The sequence below is a fragment of the Pseudochaenichthys georgianus genome, chromosome 9 (assembly GCF_902827115.2).
Source record: "Pseudochaenichthys georgianus chromosome 9, fPseGeo1.2, whole genome shotgun sequence".
Classification (NCBI taxonomy): Eukaryota; Metazoa; Chordata; class Actinopteri; order Perciformes; family Channichthyidae; genus Pseudochaenichthys; species Pseudochaenichthys georgianus.
In genome coordinates this window covers 23626921-23645294 of record NC_047511.1, presented here as the reverse complement: position 1 = coordinate 23645294, position 18374 = coordinate 23626921, and the positions used below count along the sequence as shown (strand labels likewise).

General features: G+C 39.4%; 3 protein-coding genes across 5 annotated transcripts; 1 reads left to right on the top strand and 2 right to left on the bottom strand.

The window, feature by feature from the left end:
* Positions 1-280: 280 nt before the first annotated feature.
* Positions 281-1194, bottom strand: LOC117452982 (fatty acid-binding protein, liver-type-like). The gene is made up of 4 exons (XM_034091806.2): positions 993-1194; positions 702-874; positions 467-559; positions 281-371 (listed from the first exon to the last, which is right to left on the bottom strand). The coding sequence occupies exons 1-4, from the start codon at positions 1057-1059 to the stop codon at positions 321-323; spliced, it is 384 nt and encodes a 127-aa protein (XP_033947697.1). The 5' UTR covers positions 1060-1194; the 3' UTR covers positions 281-320.
* Positions 1195-2667: 1473 nt separating this feature from the next.
* Positions 2668-4700, bottom strand: oxt (oxytocin). Of its 2 annotated transcripts, none has more exons than XM_034091504.2 (4): positions 4631-4700; positions 4391-4512; positions 3855-4059; positions 2668-3004 (listed from the first exon to the last, which is right to left on the bottom strand). In XM_034091504.2, the coding sequence occupies exons 2-4, from the start codon at positions 4508-4510 to the stop codon at positions 2862-2864; spliced, it is 468 nt and encodes a 155-aa protein (XP_033947395.1). In that variant the 5' UTR covers positions 4511-4512; positions 4631-4700; the 3' UTR covers positions 2668-2861. The 2 variants fall into 2 exon arrangements, with proteins under 2 accessions (XP_033947395.1, XP_033947394.1); XM_034091503.1 differs by having other exon boundaries at positions 4391-4515; positions 4631-4690.
* Positions 4701-6274: 1574 nt separating this feature from the next.
* On the top strand, positions 6275-15889 carry znf366 (zinc finger protein 366). Of its 2 annotated transcripts, none has more exons than XM_034090296.1 (7): positions 6275-6404; positions 8608-9636; positions 9721-9888; positions 10729-10879; positions 11027-11218; positions 14273-14447; positions 14533-15889. In XM_034090296.1, exons 2-7 carry the CDS (start codon positions 8615-8617, stop codon positions 15129-15131), a joined length of 2307 nt encoding a protein of 768 aa, XP_033946187.1. In that variant the 5' UTR covers positions 6275-6404; positions 8608-8614; the 3' UTR covers positions 15132-15889. The 2 variants fall into 2 exon arrangements, with proteins under 2 accessions (XP_033946187.1, XP_033946185.1); XM_034090294.2 differs by lacking the exon at positions 6275-6404 and adding an exon at positions 6649-6732.
* The last annotated feature ends 2485 nt before the right edge of the window (positions 15890-18374 follow it).

Sequence of the window (18374 nt, the reverse complement as noted above, 5' to 3'; positions counted from 1 at the left end):
TGACTGACAATTTCCTTTTTACTGCAAGTGTGAAATGCAAACATGAGCCAGGTGCAGAAGTGAACATTTGTCAGATTTCTTACTAACACAAAGGCATTACTGTAGGTTCTCTTAGCACATTAGTCTCAAAATGTAATTTGATTCAGTAAAACTAAGCAGGCCGTCGAAGTGACATTTAGAAAGTTAGTTGTTGTTACCCTTTGGAAAATACTCATGACCTACATCATCAAACTCAACATTTAGGGGAATTTTAGGTTAAATAAAGCAAGACAGCTGTGCCTTTTTTTTTACAACATTTTATTATCCCAAAGTACAGACATTTATATGCGTTTAATCGTCCTCTTGTACACGATGCCGGCAACTGTCATAGTCTGGAGGAAGGGAGAAAACAAAGAGAAAGAGTCCCATTTAAAAACAAGGGTCATTGAATACTGATGCAAAAAATGTGGCATCTTTGTCTACTCACATTGAGAATAGTGTTCGCATCCACCATTTCTGTGATAGACTCGATTCCCTTCAGGCAGACTTTCAGCTTGTTGCCTTCACGATGAACCACCGACTTTAAAAAAAAGCATAATGCAATACATTTCAATCCGAGATGCTTACACAAATCTTGACTAATGTGCAAGACAATGGTCAAGAGTTAATGACATTAATCTGCCATTATCTCATTGAAGATGCATTTAGGTGTCCTGTCTTACCTTGACCTTCTCCCCGGTGACTGTCTCCAGCTCTGCCTCCTTCCCAATAGTGAAGGAATTGACGAGGACCTTGGAGCCCGTGGTGACTGTCACTTTAAAGTGGTCCCCATTCTCCTCAATCTCAGAGATGCTCTTGATGTCTTTGCCTTTCTGGATGAGTTCATCAGGGAGCCCTAAGAAAGAAAAGCAACAGTTGTATAAACACAATATTAACAATAACTTTATTTGCCCAGTTTCATAATCACAGTGTTAACGCCTTTAAAATGTTGTGAAAGAAAGTGGGGATCTCACCAATGGCCTTCATGAAAGGCTCAAAGTTCTCCTGAGACTCCAGCTGGTACCTTCCAGAGAAAGACATGGTGACAGACAGTGATGGTAAGAAGAAGCAGTAGTTTGTTGCCTACTTTATACTCTCAAACTTCAGCGTGCAATCATTAACCCCATGGAGTCAATAATAAAGGCAACTTAGCCCTTCTAAAGATTCACCACCACAGATAAGTACTGACAGAGAGATAGAGAGGTACATGGTGTGATTGAAACTAGGTCATCCTTAGTGCAGCCGAGAAGATACTGAACTGTGTATGCAATGTTTTGAAGTCAAAATGCCTGCGTAGTAACATAATATAATGATATAATTCTAAGTGACTCGAACATATGATGGCATGGATGGTACCCCTGATAACTGCTGACAGGACATAATGTTACTGTCAGGGTACAGATTGCGGCATTCTTCTTCCATCCTCCACTTGTTGTTCCTTCTTTTCAACACTTTCTCTCAGTCTTTTCTCCCTCCTCTCTTTTGTCTTCACTTACAATCCTTTCATGTCTTCCCTTCTCTCCTTTGTTCTGCAAGACGATTTGCACTGTTTTTCCAGTACTTTTTATTGCAAATCTATGAATCTTATAGAAAATATGTTATCCTAAATGTCATTGGTAAAATATAGTTAGTTTGCATGCATGCAATTAAAACATGCCAGGGAAAACGGTTCCCTTAACAGATCATGCCAAAAGAAGAAATTATTAAACCTTCAAAAGATGACAATCAACATAACAGGATCCTCAGTTTAGGTTAACAATAAATTAAAGTAACTTCTCAGCATAGTTTTCATGTAATAGTATTTCTGTTCTAATATAGATATGAAAAATGCAGAAAAAGGATCATATAATATAATATATATTTTCAGTTGTATTGATGGCTGGTATACAACCCGCCTGGGGTTCATAGTGGTGTCAACAGTGTGAACTGTACTCTACAAATGATTACAAAGGTACGTTGGTACTCAGTAACGAGGTCACATTTCAAGATAAGATTCCTGAAATAAAAGATCTCTCACATAGCTGACAATTAAACAAAATATTAATCATGATCTAATCATTTTTCATCAGTATTTTTAATTTAATATTTTAAATGTGTTTGCCATTTAATGTACATCAAAAAAGCAGCTTATGTTTAAAAACAAAGCTGACAGAAATGGATCAAAGGTGACGAACATACGAGATAACCCTGTTGCAACAGTGATATGTCACTGGAGTTGCCATGACACACACACGCACGCACGCACACACACACACACACACGCACGCACGCACGCACACACACACACACACACACACACACACACACACACACACACACACACACACACACACACACACACACACACACACACACACACACACACACACACACACACACACACACACACACAGTCATGTGAGGATCACACTTTAACAGGATAATGCAAAGCCAAAAATGTGAAAAGATAAAGACGGCTGCAGGCTTTGAGCGTTTGGTGATAGTGGTGTTGCATTGCAGCCTGATAAGCTTTCTGCTGACTTGTTCTTTACTGAATGGAAACAATGATTTTGAGTGTTTCATTCTATCCTTATCTGCAGCTAAGTTTTCCACACACGTTTGATTCAGGTGCCTCTAAAATAAAGAGAAACAACGTTTTATACTTGCTCAAAACTTTATTTCAACATGCAAGTATCTGGATGACCACTGTCAGTTTTCATCCCTATTTTCATACATACAAATATAGTGACAAAGGCACTCTACAGACATACTCCAGAGGAAAGAGCAAAATGACAAACAGAACTACAACTTTGAACTACAACAACAAGTCCCATTTCCTGTGAGGCTTGGGTGTCAGGAGCAGCTCATTGGTGAACTCGGTGAGAAGTGTGACCGGCCAGATGCAGCAGCCTGAGGAAGAGGTCAGTGGGGTCGCTGCCTTCGAACTGGCTGCTTTGGTCGTCTCCTTCCTCCTCCATGAGGCACAATTGGTCTGTGGTGCAGCTCTCTGTGGCAGGGTTTGGAAATAACGAAATAAAGAAGGAGTTATCACTGAGAACATGGTGGTCTGTTGTTGCAAATACACACTTATAATATGCTGTTATCAGGTGTTATGACCCGGGACCATAACCTTTTTCAGAACAAATGGGCAGATGACTGTAAAAAAGTCACAATGATTAAGTTAGCCGACCTCAAATGCAACTACACTATGCTGCCAATTTAAACACATTTGCAGATGTGTTATAATGTACCTTAATAGCTCAAGTATGTAACACAATAGAAAAATACTAGAAAATCAATGGACAATATTCAGGTATTTAAATGTAATGCTACTTGGTACACCTTACTTATTACATTTTTTAAATATGAACAGGGCATTAAATACATTATTACACAATAAATCCCCACCTAAAACCATATGAAACAACTAGAAAACTGAAACGTTGACTTTAATTAAATGTATGATGTCAACACATTTCACATAACTGTATTAAGTTAGTTGAAATACATTATATTAAGTTGAACCATATATATTTTTTAAACCTAATATTATTAATTTCAACTAACATAATAGAGTTATGTGAAATCTGCTGACAGGATCATTTAATCAAAGTCAACATATTTTTCAGTGACCATTTAAATGCTGTAACATACTGTATTAATACAATATAACAGATTCTCGGACCCACTTCGCATACTGGTACTTTTACTTACATTTTTTTAATAAATATTGCTGATAATATTTTTTTCAGTTTAGCTTCAGTTTTGAAAGCAGGACTATGCTACTTTTACTCAAGTCAAGCATCTGATAGTTTCTTTCACATACTGTCTGAACACACTCTACAGGACATCCTGACCTGCATCACAGCAGAGTCCTGAAGCAGCGCAGCGCCCCCCCTCAGATCCACAGGGTCTCCCTCCCGCCTGGCAGGGGGTCAGCAGGTAGTTCTCCTCCACACAGTGAGCTGTCTCCGGGGACCCCAGCAGGCAGCCCAGGCCCTCCCCGCAGCAGATGCTGGGGCCAAAGCAGCGGCCCCTGTCTCCGGGGCCACAAGACATGCACTGGGGAAGGAAACGCTATTATTGCCCTTGTTTATCATGTATGTCAAATAAATATATTACTGTGCAGAGCATATTTATCATGGGATTATGTGTCAAATAATCTCTGAAGACAAATGCAATGTGTTTGAGAAGCTCAGCTCTTTTATGTAAGATTCAAATAAAAACATTTATTTGAGATATTTTGACAAGTAGCCAAGTAGGATTCATTAAGTGTAATTTTCCTGAAGTTATTTTTTTCAAAATCATTGCTGTGTGAATAAAATGTACTTGAATTAAAAAGAAAAACTGCATTTTATAATCTAATGTTATTAAATCGGTAAAAACAGCTCACCTTTCGCTGCGACGCGTCCATGATGGACCTCTTCCCACCGATAGGACAGTTGGAGATGTAACACGCCGAACATACAGACAGGAGGAAGAGTAGGCACATGGACACTGCGGCTCCAGTCATTTCTGCTGAGAGAGACAAGCATTAGGAAAAACTGGTTTATACGGAAATAAACCAAACAAAAAGTCCACTGACCACAAATATAAGTTAGAAATCTACTAATCTGCATATATAAAAGCATACTTATTTCTCAGTATCTTGAGGAAGAGAAGATATGAAGAGTTGGTTTCAGATGCTTCTGGATGCTTCTTCTGTTCTCGGTGCCCTCAGACATGTCTTATATACTTTCCGAGCTTTTTCTGAGAGTGACACAGAAACCTAACAGCCACTTAGAGATCCTTAATGAGCCCATTTTAGTTACTATCACCTCCGGAAATTAAGCTGACCACTGTGCAGGCCGGGTCAAAAGGGCCACGCAGTTCTGTGGCCCCGTTTGCTTCTTGCTGTTGAGAATCATTAGAGAGGGGCTCGTGGTGCGTGACCATGCATGTTAGAGATGACAGGAGAGTCAGAGAGGTCAGGAAATGAATAGGGAGATGGAATTATTAAAAGCATTAATGGACAAGAGAGTATAGTCCAACTTCTGATCTGCTTGTTTTAAAAAAAGGATTTGTATTAAGGATTCTATTGTAATGGGTGTATTTTACAGGGCAGATGGGGAAAAGTGAAAAAAGCTGGTTTTCAAATGTCAGAAGAAGTTTTTCTTTGATCCTCGGACCTCGGCCTTCTGAGAGCGGCCATGTTTGCTAAGGGCTGAGATTTTGGTTTGTTTGTTAACAGACACAATGATTAAATAAAAGACATACTGTAGCCTACACACACCTACAAATATTCTTTTTTATTAAAAGAATCTTAATTTTTTTCACGGGAATTGACGCACACATTGTCCAGGTCTGAGGTTAATTGGTCTCATGAGCTAATTAAGACGGCTAATGATCGGACACAACCCATAAAAGACAGTTTCACCGTTTCAATGATATGAGCTCAATTACTGCTCCTCCCTCCTTATCTGCTAACTGCCACCTCATCTCAATTAAAAAATAAATTGAAAAACTTGTCCTTGTTCTCCAACTTCTGTGCTAAAATGGGGATTGGGACTTTGAGTCGTTATTTAGATTCCACCCAAACTGATAGATGGCAAAGCTTAACTATAGTCACCATGTGAAGACAATTTGTTGACAAGTTTGACAATGGCACACTCTTGCCTCCTAGTGGTTGTGTTATCCCATTTAACCAATGCGTTCATGTTTCATTGTCTTTCATCGCAGGGGGTAGACAAAATATCAGACAAAAGAAACATAAAATAATAAATATAAAAAGAAGAAAGACAGAAACATTGAACATCCAAAGTTTCACGGAGATAGTGTTGTTTAAGTGTTTTTGCTTTATAGCAAGGCCCTGTATGATATGCACCTAACGAACTATAAACTGTATGAGTTGGAATATAAAAGATTCAAAACATATTTAACTGAAACACTTTAAGTGCTTATATTTTAAGATTGAATCCTTAGAGAGAAAGAGCTGGTTTACCCGGCTGAGATCCTCCTGCATGTCACTTCACAGCAGTTGAACATTCAAACTGCATTGGTTTTTTTGTGCAACATCAAATCTCACCATTTCTCCAAAAGCTGAGCAAATCCCTGTTTCATATAGAAATGGAGATGTCTATCTAGTGTTTCCTTATTTTTCTGCAGGAAGGCACTAGGCTTGTTGACTTCCTCTCCCCTCCCTTCCTTCCTTCTCTCCGAAGGTACTCATCTGAAAAATGAGAACAAAGTGATTGTTCCTGTTCTCTTTCTTAAGTCACTTCAAATGCTATCCGTGGACACGCGGCTCATTGTCAGGAGAGTTGCAGTGCGAGCAGGAGGCAGAGAAAAGCAGGTACAGCAGCAGCAGCAGCTGCAGCAGCCGTTCAGCAAACAGCATCACAGAAAACACACTCTGCTACACTCAGCTGGTAAGTTAGACACACAAACACACACACACACACACACACACACACACACACACACACACACACACACACACACACACACACACACACACACACACACACTTACTTACACTGGCTGGCATATGAGGAGGGGCTTCGGGTTTTAATGGATTGTTTGGAATGCATGGTGTGGCAAAGTATCGCCCGGGGTCCCTACACAGTGCACCTTCAGTGATAGAGGTGAAGAGGATACATGATTAAAGATCAACTAAAATCCAGGAGAGTGTTAGAAACTGACTGAAAGGGATCACTGAACATTTCAGCATACATCTGGAATGGTTGAAACATCTTTGTAAGAGGCACAATTATATTATTTTATTATATATTATTGTTATAATACTGATTATGCATTTACATTGTGTCTCTGTAATGTGTATTTTCATAGTTTATTGATAAAGATTGGATTGTTTTTAGAGTGTGTGTGCACTGATTGCATTGAAGCCTTTTAAGTAGGTTTATGCTGAAATGAAATTACTATGAATAACAGAATGTGAATTTGTTTGTATTCTCTGCATCTATTTTCATCTCAACATTTGACATGACATAAAGATGTTAATCATAATATACTTTGAGTTAGTATTTGAAACTGGATGCATACTGAACATTACAAGAGTTGAAATAGTGGATTCATTGATCAGCCAATTGACAATAAACTTACTCTTTTAGTCATTTACTCATTTTATTTAAACAGGTAGCCTCGTTGAGATTGGGATCTCTTTTTTTAAAAGACAAAACAAACATATGCAGTTAAAGCATAGACAGACCAATATATAAATAACAGACATATAATACATCTAAAGTTACAAACAAATCATTTAATTATTATTTCAAAATACCTATTTCTTGAACTGTATTTTTGAAAACTGTATGAGCATCATTTGGATTTATTCTGGCCAAACTCATCGACGAAAGAATCTTTACTTGCAGCTTTACATACAATGCCTATGATTATATAAAGAATACTTGCAACAACCAACATAAATAAAAAAATACAACATGTAGCAGACAATAAAGTAGAACTAGCGGTCATGCTACAGTGTATTGATCTCAGCAGTTTCGCACTGATAAGCTCTAAGCTATTACAGTAATAGAATAGATACGTACAACATTGAACACACTTGATAAGTCATGCAGAAGTAAGGCAGTTCCCCTCTGAGTATCATCTCCTTTTTACCCATAACAGTTATCTACACTACAGTATGCAAAACAAAACTGCAGTCGAGATGTTATTTATAGCTATATGACATCTAAACAGTTTTCAGTCATTTAATCGACTTCAGACTTTAGGCGGCTCACAGTGATACCGGTAAAATCCCCATGTAGCGTTATCAGTGGAGGAGAAAAGAGGAAGTTCTTCCGGGTCATCAGTTTAAAAAAGATGAACAGAGCAGAGAGAAAAGATAAGGAGAAGCGAAAATTGTATGGGAGGTAGAGGTGAGCATATCACACATAACTTCCTACTTTCAGGAGAGGAGGAGATCTGTGAGAAAGAAAGAAGTGAAAGGTTTCAGGTCGAACACTGAAAGGCACCACACAAAACTGTTTGTGTGCCCGTTGAACATTTCTTAAACAGATACCTTCAGAGAAACAGTTTCATATCCTGAATAGCAACCAGACACAAAGTCATACCTGTGTCGATTCTTTTTTTAAGGCTAAAGTAGGATTTTATGTAAAAAGACATATTATAATATGAAATATGACATATATAAATACAAAATATCTGATAAAATTACTTTTTGACATCCAAAGAGGTCAAATCTTATATTTCACAAGAAAGCAAAGATGCAGTCCAAACATTGAAAAATACAAATGTGTGTGTACACATACATCTAAATTAAACCAACTACACTTGATTTGGAACAACAGGAATATAGATATGAAACAAATATAAAACTCGTTCTTCTAATTTTCTTGCCCTAATTTCCAACAGTACAATTTTGCTTGCGTATTAATAAACAATCTAAAACTGTAATATATATAACATAAAACATAATGTATATTATATTAAAGGATAAATGGGGCTATTTCACTGCAGAATACTTCTGAACTTTCACTAAAGCATCCTTTGAATACTGAACATGATATTGCAATATTTTTCTACTTGATAATTAATCTGAAGGCTTTGTCCTCACCATTATAACCACTTCTTTTACACCTTTTTCTTCAGGGAAAAGATGGAAACAGACCAGGGGATTTTCTCACCAGCAAGAAGTCCTTTTCTCAGAGATGAGCAAAGAGAAAGGTCTCAGCACAGTTTCTATCTAAGCCCACCTCGGCTCTACATGAAGCCCCCAAAACTCTCCCCTCCCAGATACCCCAGCATATCACCCAGCAGAGACACCTACAGTGTGTTCAGCCCCCCTGCTTTCTTTCCCATGCTTGGCCCCAGTTTTGCCCAAAAGGAAGGATCCCAAAAACGCAAAAGAACTCCTTTCAAAATGGACACCCGTGGAGCTGAATCTCCTGACAGAGGAGCAGAGGAGGCAGACGAAAGCAGCAGTAAGAAGGCGGTGCACTTGACCCACGTCCCCTTCTCCTTCCCACCTCGCCCCATTCCTTCCCCATCACCTAAGCCCATCCCTGGAATGATCGAGCTAAACAAACTGCAGCTTCATCACAGGTCACCAGGTATGAGTCTACCTGTGCAGGTGAAGCAGGAGCCTCTCAGCCCTTCCCCTGTGTGGCCTTCCTCTCCTCTCCTCCTCCACCCTCCCTACTTCCCACCTCTCCACCACAGCCTCCTCCCATACCCCTTCTTCATGCCCAGCCCAGTCATGCACTTCCCCGCTGGTTCTTTCTATCCAAGAGAGAACCCCCGCCCTGGTCATCGCGGCCGTGACGAACCTCCTCGCAGTGGGACGGCCAGTGCTGAAAAGCTCGTTTTCAACGTCCATGTGGACGATAGTTATTATGTAGATGTGGGTGGAGACCAGAAGAGATGGAAGTGTCGTATGTGTGAAAAGTCCTACACCTCCAAGTACAACCTGGTTACACATATCCTGGGGCACAACGGCATCAAGCCGCATGGATGTCACCTGTGTGGGAAACTTTTTAAGCAGCTGAGTCACCTGCACACACACCTGCTTACCCACCAGGGCATGAGGCCCCACAAGTGCCAGGTGTGCCACAAGGCCTTCACTCAGACCAGCCACCTGAAGAGACACATGATGCAACACAGTGACGTCAAGCCGTACAGGTAGTTGTTCAGTTGCTTGTGCTTTTATTTTTAACTATTGTCTTTTTTATTCTAATCCTTCATACATTTTATCCTTACCTCTAGCTGCAATGTGTGCGGCAGAGGTTTTGCGTACCCTAGTGAGCTTCGCGCCCATGAGCTGAAACATGAGAAAGGACAGGAGAACGTTTGTGTGGAGTGTGGTCTGGATTTCCCCACACTGGCCCAGCTGAAGAGGCACCTGACCGTTCATCGCGGTCCCACCCTGTACAGGTGAGAGCAAAACCTGTTATTCGCATTGCCTTAATATCTCAATGACTGAATTGCTAAAGCAATAGTTGGAAATACCCACTCTAATGTTATTGTTGAGAGTCAGATGGTGTCTGAATTTGAAGCTACAGCCAGCAGCCAGCAGCAAGTTAGCTCAGCTTAGTATATAGATATAAAAACAGGGCAACAAGTAGTCTGGCTGTCTCCAAAGCTAACAAAATCTGCCATGAAACCCCGTGTGGCAGTGTTGATGTATTTGTGTAGGCTAAACTGGAAGTTATTATTGCACTGGTTAGATTGACAAAACTTCTTCCATTGAAATTTGGATAATTGCAAAAAATTGGACACCGACACCTTTTGTTAATTTCCAAAAAATTCAAAACGTTATTTTTTTAAGTGTGAATGCTTTGCTAGAATTAGAAAACAAATATTATGCTATGAATAAACTACAACAGGGTCACATGAGGTTCAAAGTCACTACTACCAAGAAGATAAGTTTCTCAGCGGTTTTTTTCCTCAACAATCTCTGTAGTCTAATTTAGCGCCTTGTAAGCAACATCCATTTTTTGGACACTAAGACACTTCAAACATATGTTATCGGTGAAATAAAGAGTTGCTGCTAAGTTGCAGATTTGGTTACATTTGGCTTACAGTTTCCCCTTGTTTTCAGTCTTTGTGCTAAGATAAGCTAACAGGTTGCTAAATGTAGCTTCATATCAATATTCTCATTGAATTCTCGGTAAGAAAGCAGCAAATACATTTCTCTAAATATTGAACTACTGCTTTACCATCATAGTCCTCTATTTGGGTCAATAAAGAAGTATATGCTTGTTGTTCCTGCAGGTGTGCTGAGTGCCAGAAGACTTTCCAGTACCCGAGCCAACTTCAGAACCACATGATGAAACACAAAGACATCCGACCGTATATCTGCAGCGAGTGTGGGATGGAGTTCATCCAGTCACACCACCTGAAACAGCACACTCTCACCCACAAAGTAGGTTTAATTAGGAAGAAAAAAAGAAAAGACAAAGGATTTTACATTTTTTGACAGGTTGAAAGCATGGATAGATTTATTTTGGGCATCATCGTTTTGAAGGAGACATTTTTCACACCACATCTTTCACATTTTCTTGTTCTATAGGGGGTGAAGGAGCACAAGTGCCGCATCTGTGGTCGGGAGTTCACCCTGTTGGCAAACATGAAGCGCCACGTCCTCATCCACACCAACATTCGGGCATACCAGTGCCACATGTGCTTCAAAAGTTTTGTCCAAAAACAGACTCTCAAGGCTCACATGATCGTCCACTCGGACATCAAGCCCTATAAATGCAAGGTTGGTCGTAACTAACTCATCAGATGAGATCTTTGCGTTGTGTTTTGGCCTTTCACTTCCTCTTTTTTTTACAGTCAATTCTGCTTTCGCTCAATCAGGAAAGGAATAGTTACTTGGATCACACACAGTTAGCTTAGCTTGGCTTCATTTCATTTCAAACGTTTATTTATCCAGGTGTATCCCATTGAAATCATTGATCTCTTTTTAAAGGGAGACCTGCTCAAGTAGGTTCCACATGAAACATAAAAACATAAACAGAACAACAAAAAGGACATCATAGCTTAGCTTAGTTTAGCATTGAGACTGGAAACAGGAGGTATAACAGCTAGCTTAGAATTGTCCAAAGGTAACAAAATAATCTTACCAGCCCCTTTTGAGGTCACTAAATAAGATTTTCTTACATGTATTGATTCTTTAAAAAAAACATCAGTAAAAATCATACATTGTACATGGAGTTATCCGGCAGACTCTGGTACCTTTAGACCAGTGGTTCTCAAAGTGGGGGGCGCAGAGGCATGCCAGAGGGGCGCGAGAGACCAGGAGGAAAAATGGTTATAATTTTTTTTTTTTTTAAATCATAAATTGAAAAATTATTGATTCGAAAATAATATGATGCAGTACTATTACGTCTGGGTCTCTGTGTTTCATTAAAGCTCGGCTCTGTGTGTTTGTGGAATGAGCCATTTTGTGTGCGCGAGCAAGAGAGAGCGCATCGGTACCGGAGATCGTTGTTGTTAGTTTCTGGTGCTAGCGAGCTACGCTAACGGATATAAGGAGTTTTTTCAACAACTAAGTGGAGGAGAGTCCTCTCCTGTCAGACTGAGAGACTCAGTGAGCTAAAGGACTCTCTCAGTGTTATTTCAGTGGGTCTTAAATGTTTTGGTCACCATTAATGTAAACAATTATTTCCGAGGCACACGTTTATATGATCATTATAGTTATACAAAAATAAGAGAATACATTAAAAACAGGTATGAAATACTATATGACATTAAAAAATGAATAAAGTTTAAAAGGGTGATTTGTAAAATATCCATAAAGAAAAAGTAAATCTGTTTACAGTTCTGTTTCATATGGGTGTTGAGATCTCTTCATTTTGCTCTCAAAGTGCACCAGATTGATGCATTTAACTTCAATATTTAAAAATAAATCTTCCCGGGGAGCTTGCCCCCGGACCCCCCTGAGGTCCACACACCACCTATAAAAATAGCACTTGACCCCTGCTTACACCTATATGCCGTGAGCTGATTATTGAGCCTTCATTGTAACAGTCGTGGGTACACTGTGTATTTCCGTGGGGAGTGTTGCAGTAGAAAATTCCACTGTAGCGCCCGGTACATTAATGGGAAACCCTAAATGTTTGAGCACCCTCTATGAAACGTCAAGCTACAGCACCCCCAAAAGAAGTCTCTGGCGTCGCCACTGAGCCTGACTGTTTGTGTTGGGGGGGGCCCCGACTTTTTTTTTTCTCCAAAGGGGGGGCCTGACAGAAAAAGTTGAGAACCACTGCTTTAGACACAGCCAGGCTAGCTGTTTCCTCCTGTTTCCAGTCTTTGTGCTAAACTAAGCTATAAGCAGCTGTTGACTTTAGCATCATATTTAATAGGACACACAGACTGTGTGACAAAAGTAGACGTAGTTTTCCTAAATTTATTTTGTGGACTGCCTTTTTTAAGTTCTTGGAGTTTGGCGTTTTGGTCGTCGCCATCTTTGGTTTTTGCGACCAGAAAGACCCAAGAGTGTGGAGCTAAATACAACCGCTGAATGAGAACTGTTTAGGAAACCAAAAAGGTTACGTTCAACTTTTCCTAATTTAAAATAATATTTTAAAGGGTTATTGTTAAACTATTCCTTCAGTATTTACTCCTTTTTGGCTAAAGATATGAATCACTTTTTGTTAACTAAATTAACCAATAATCCTTGCTCTTTTATATTTAGTGGTAGCTGCTATTAAAGTTTTTTAAGTGGAGAGGCAGTTTTGACCTTGGTGTTTGGTGCGAGGACTGAGACGATGACCAGATAGCTGAGAGGCTTTTGGCAGTAGGAGCCTCTTCGTCCATAGGAAGGATATCGCCGCACAAACTGCCTCTCTAACAATGGTCCCCCAGCCTCCCCGGAGAACAAGGCCCTCAAATAGATTTCATCTCGCTTTCTCTGCTGCTGGAGAGAGCTTCCTGTTTTCTCACGGTCCTCTTGGACAGTTTACAGTCCCTCTCTCCTCCTGAAGGAAAGGACCACCCTAATAAAAAAGAATGCAGAGGAAGGACAGCACAGGAGTTACCCTTCCCTGTTCTCCTCCTGGCCCTGTCTCGATGTTGCTTCCTCTCTCTTTCAGTTTTTTCTTGTGTGAGTGTGTATGTGTCAGGGAGTGAGAGAGAGGGGGGGGTAGACAAAGAGGGAAGGAGCAAAACAAGGATAGGAGGAAGGAGAAAGGGTGTGTGTCTATGTATATCTGAATGCATACACATTCATTCATGATTACGTGTTGCTCTACAACTCCGCCGTCTGCGATAATTAGTCATCTAACAAAGGAGATTTGGCAAAAAGAAAAATAATAGTTGGTTTGCCTATTGTTTTTGCATCCTTGAATAGTGTTTACAACAGCCAGTCGGGGAAAGTAATCAAGTTATTTGCATGCATGCTATTTTAAGCTGCATGTTTTTCACTTGTTTGTAACCTCATCTTTAATTGTACAATATTTACGAGGGAAAATTGTTTACCCACTCAACTTCATTTCATTTCATTTCAAACCTTTATTTACCCAGGTGTATCCCATTGAGATCATTGATCTCTTTTTCAAGGGAGACCTGCTAATTTATCTGCCAGCCAGAGTTAAATAGTTACTGGTAGAGAAATAGTAGGAAAAGTTTGACATTCTAGAAATTGTGTTAATTATGTTTCTGGATGGGGTTTAGATGAAAAGACTCTACTCAAACATATGTGGTGAAGCTTTTCTTTTGTTACAACTGTGAGTGAGTCAAGTGTGTGAAATGTATAGATTTCTTACTCGTGGCAACTTACCTGGCTCTGCGCTTCTCTCTCTTTGTCTTTCAGCTTTGTGGAAAGGAGTTCAACAGGATGCACAACCTAATGGGCCACATGCATCTCCACTCAGACAGCAAACCCTTCAAATGCCTTTACTGCCCGAGCAAGTTCACGCTTAAGGGAAACCTCACTAGACACATGAAGGTCAAACACGGCGTCATGGACAGAGGGCTAGATGAAAGATGTAAGCATGCACATACTGTAGATGCTACATACATGTTTTGTTGCCAAAGTTGTTTGATGTAATGACTTACATTCTCTGACTTCAGTGTTTCGGCAAAGAGGGCGATTCTGCGTGTCCACTCCCATGGGCCTCCTCACTCGCTTCAGCCAAGAGGAGCCGTTTGATCTTTCCCAGAAATCCCCAGGCCTCCCCAGCCTCCACCTCTCCCAATCTGATGGCGAGAGCGTGCCTGGGAGCTCATGTCAGGAGGAAGATGAGGAGAGTTTGTACAGAAGGAGCCAGTACAGTCCTGATGTGGACAGACATGAGCAGGTAGGCAGCGACCGGTACATCCCTGAGCTGGAGGAGAGAGGGCAGGGATCTCCAGCTGAACTGAGGCCAGGGGAGAAGCATGAAGAAACTTATCAGCATAGTTCAGATGGACAGACATATGAGAAGGATTCAGCAACAGAAGAAGGGGAGCAGGTGCAGCTTTTACAGTCAGAGGAGACGTCTGAGATGGCCTATGAGTCTGATGTAAGTGACCAGGAGTACCACAACGAGACAGGCTGCACACAGTTGTATGACTATGACTCTGACTCAGAAATAGAGAATGATCTAGATAGCTCTACAGAGCTAGATGAGGAAGAGCAAGGTAAACAGCAGAATGCCATCGATGCAGCAGGTCGCAGGCAGGTGAAATAGTGCATCCCTTGCGCAAAAGGATGTTCATGGAAGTTACGGGTCCACGAGTGGAAGAAGAAAACAATGTATGAGGAATATGAGCTGAAGAATGGTGATGCTTTTTAGAGAAGGTTGATGTTATTTTGATCAGAAGGTAGAAGAAAAGTGTGTACAGAAAATCTGTAAATGAAATTGATTATAAAGATGTCTAGCTTAGCACCAAAAAAGGAAAGAAGAACAGATCATGTGAATGAACTGAACAAAACATAACAATGAAGAAACTTAAATACAAAGCTGTGAAGCATAACATGTACAGAACATACCATAGACAGACAGAAAGTTGATGTGCATTTATGATTGAATATTATGTCATGGGAATGGCGGTTTTTTGTTTTTGTTTTTATCATTACAATATTGACTCAAGTATGCAATTTTGCTTTAACTTTGATTCTCTTTTAAGTGTGTCAATCGATGATCTTAAATTAAAAAAAGATGTCATTGCTCAAACCATATTTTGAAATGATTTCATTATTTTTGTCTCTTTGTTTGTAAGATATATGTTTTTATGGATTTAGATACGACTAAGCTTGAGTTTCTTGGATATTTGAGTATCTTTATGAAATAAACTGTGATTTATTTTGTTGTTTAATGTCTAATGTTTAGATTATTTGATATCGGTTTGTCTCTCTTAGTTCTGTCTTGTGGGTGTAGCTTTCTTTTTATGGCAGTGCATTTCTGTTCACCTGAATGTGATTCTTTGAAATAAATGCAAAAATAAAAGCTTGACTACACAATCCTTTGTAATTATCCTAATTTTGTGTTTGTAGACACTTTATAAACACCCATATAAGTGTTTTTAAAGAATATAAGCACCCAAATCCCAATTCTCTCCATCTGGCACGTACTTCAGCAAGCCAGAGATGATTGCTGTGTGTTTCAAAAAGCTTGCCTTTCTCCTCCTGCTTCTCTTTCAAAGCAAAGGAAGGGGAAGAGAAAACACCTCTCCCCTTCTCTCTTTTAGGTTTTGATCAAACAGCAGTGACGGACACAGTGGGTGTCCCAGACAAAGGCTTCATATGTCTGTATGACTGAGAATAAAGCATTGTTTCCGCTCATTGCAGGAGCCTCGAAAAAAATATACATTAACATTCAGTGCATTCTGTGGGATATCTTACATGTATCTCATATATTATAAAGCTATCTAGTAAAGGGTTATTTAAAATATAATTTACTGGGTTTCAATGTAACATTAAGCCCACTTAGATGTAGTCACACATTGTACCTCACTCTGAGGTGCCAGTTCAGGTAAACACCAAGTCATTTCTTGTCAGATGAAATGCAGAACAGCAGCTTCTCTATTTCTACCAGTGACGACCACCATGTCCAAAAGGGTGAAACTGCAAACAGTTTGAGGAAGTTCTCACATCCTCCTCTCCTTTCCTTTCCTCACCTACACGTTTCAATCCCTTCAACAGAGAGAGGATTTACGGTTTGTCTCTTAGATACAGCTTCTTTCAGCAGCATCATACTGAGTAATCTCTGAGGAACAACATGTATGGCTGACCACACTTCAGAGACTTCATGAAAGATGATGTTTCATATGGTAACTCTATCCTTCATGTTAGTTTAATGAACTGAAACTTGAGCAATCATGAGAATGTAAAGATTACCCAGAACAGGTCGATAGTGATGTGATGGGAAAATGAGTAGTGTGGTATGAGACGGTTCATTGTTCTGCTTTGGAAACATACTAAAAGCTGTAAAATACCCTCAACTTATATGAATATAATGTTATCTATACTTTCCTACAGCAGATAACTCGGATGTTCAGGCCGCACATTTCAGAGTTCAGTTGAGTAGAAGTACATTATGTATAAAAGTCTTATCAGTAAACATATGAATTAAATGTAAATATTAATACATTTGATTATTAGATTGGTATTCAAAATGCATCAATTGCTAAGTAGTTGGCTGAGGTTGAGTTAGTTTTGAAGTTTTTTAAATACTTTGGTATTTTAACCCCAGTGAAACTCAGTCCAGGGGCCGGGACACAGGATAAATCTGAGAGGTCATGAGAGGACTAATGAAAAAAGGACCCTAACCGTTGCCTTTTTAGTGAAATATTGAATGATGTGTAAATGTATCAAGTAATAAGGACTGGCAAAAAATACAAGAAATACTTAAGTAGAGTACAAGCAATATGAATTACTTTCATTTAAATAAATCAAGTAAATGTATTAAGTTATTTCCCCGTGCTTCCAAAAACATTCTTGCTTGTTTTCTGTATGTTTTTAAAACATTCTTCAACTGATCTGTTCAGACCTTTATCAAACTAAATTACCAAATATGTGCTGTAACCAGCTCATCAATTTAGACTAGAGTATTTGTTGTTTTCCGTGATTAATACATATGGAGTTACTTTATGTTTTAGACTGTTTGTATGGCAAAACTAAGCATCTTTCACATTATTGCATGTCTTGTTTACTAACGAATTCAAAGATAAACATCAAATGAATTCCCTTTTAGACATAAATGTGCTATTTTGTAATGTTGCGATGCTATGACTGTGAAATTAAAAGGATAGGAGATAATGTTTGTAACTGATATATACTGAAAACAAAAACTTCTGAATTCTTTATATCCCTGAATCATATCCATAAACAAACGTCACTTTAAATGAAGTGAATAGTATGGTAAGAGGTTTATGATGACTCTTTTGATGGAAATTGACTACACCCTTTGTATCGGCTAAAACGATTGCAAACAACGAGGACACAGCAGTGAAAAAACACTCATAAAAATAGTCAGTTTATTCCTCAAAAGATATTTGTATCCCCACCTGTGTGTCTGGAAATGTTTCCTGTGAGTTCTCTATAGTGCAGCTCAGGGAAGAGCTTCCTGTTTTGATGGTGAATGAGAGAACGAGATGGTGCTAAAATTCTTCCACGTTTTTGTTTAACAAAACTGTCCCACCCCAGTATCAACCTGTCACCTCCTTTGACCCACAGCCAAGAAAGCTTACTGTAATAATAGCTGAGGGCTGTCCTTCTTAAAAACAATAACAGTGAAATAGAGGTGAGAGGACAAATGTGTTGTGCTGTACATGTACTAATAAATACACAGTTAAAGTCAATTATCCAAAAGTAAAAACCGTTTAGGGTGCATCATTTTGACGGTGTGTTACTATTCCAGGGGTTGTATAATTGTATGGCTGTTTTTCCTTTTAAATACATAAATATGATGTCCTAACAAACATAAGGAAGC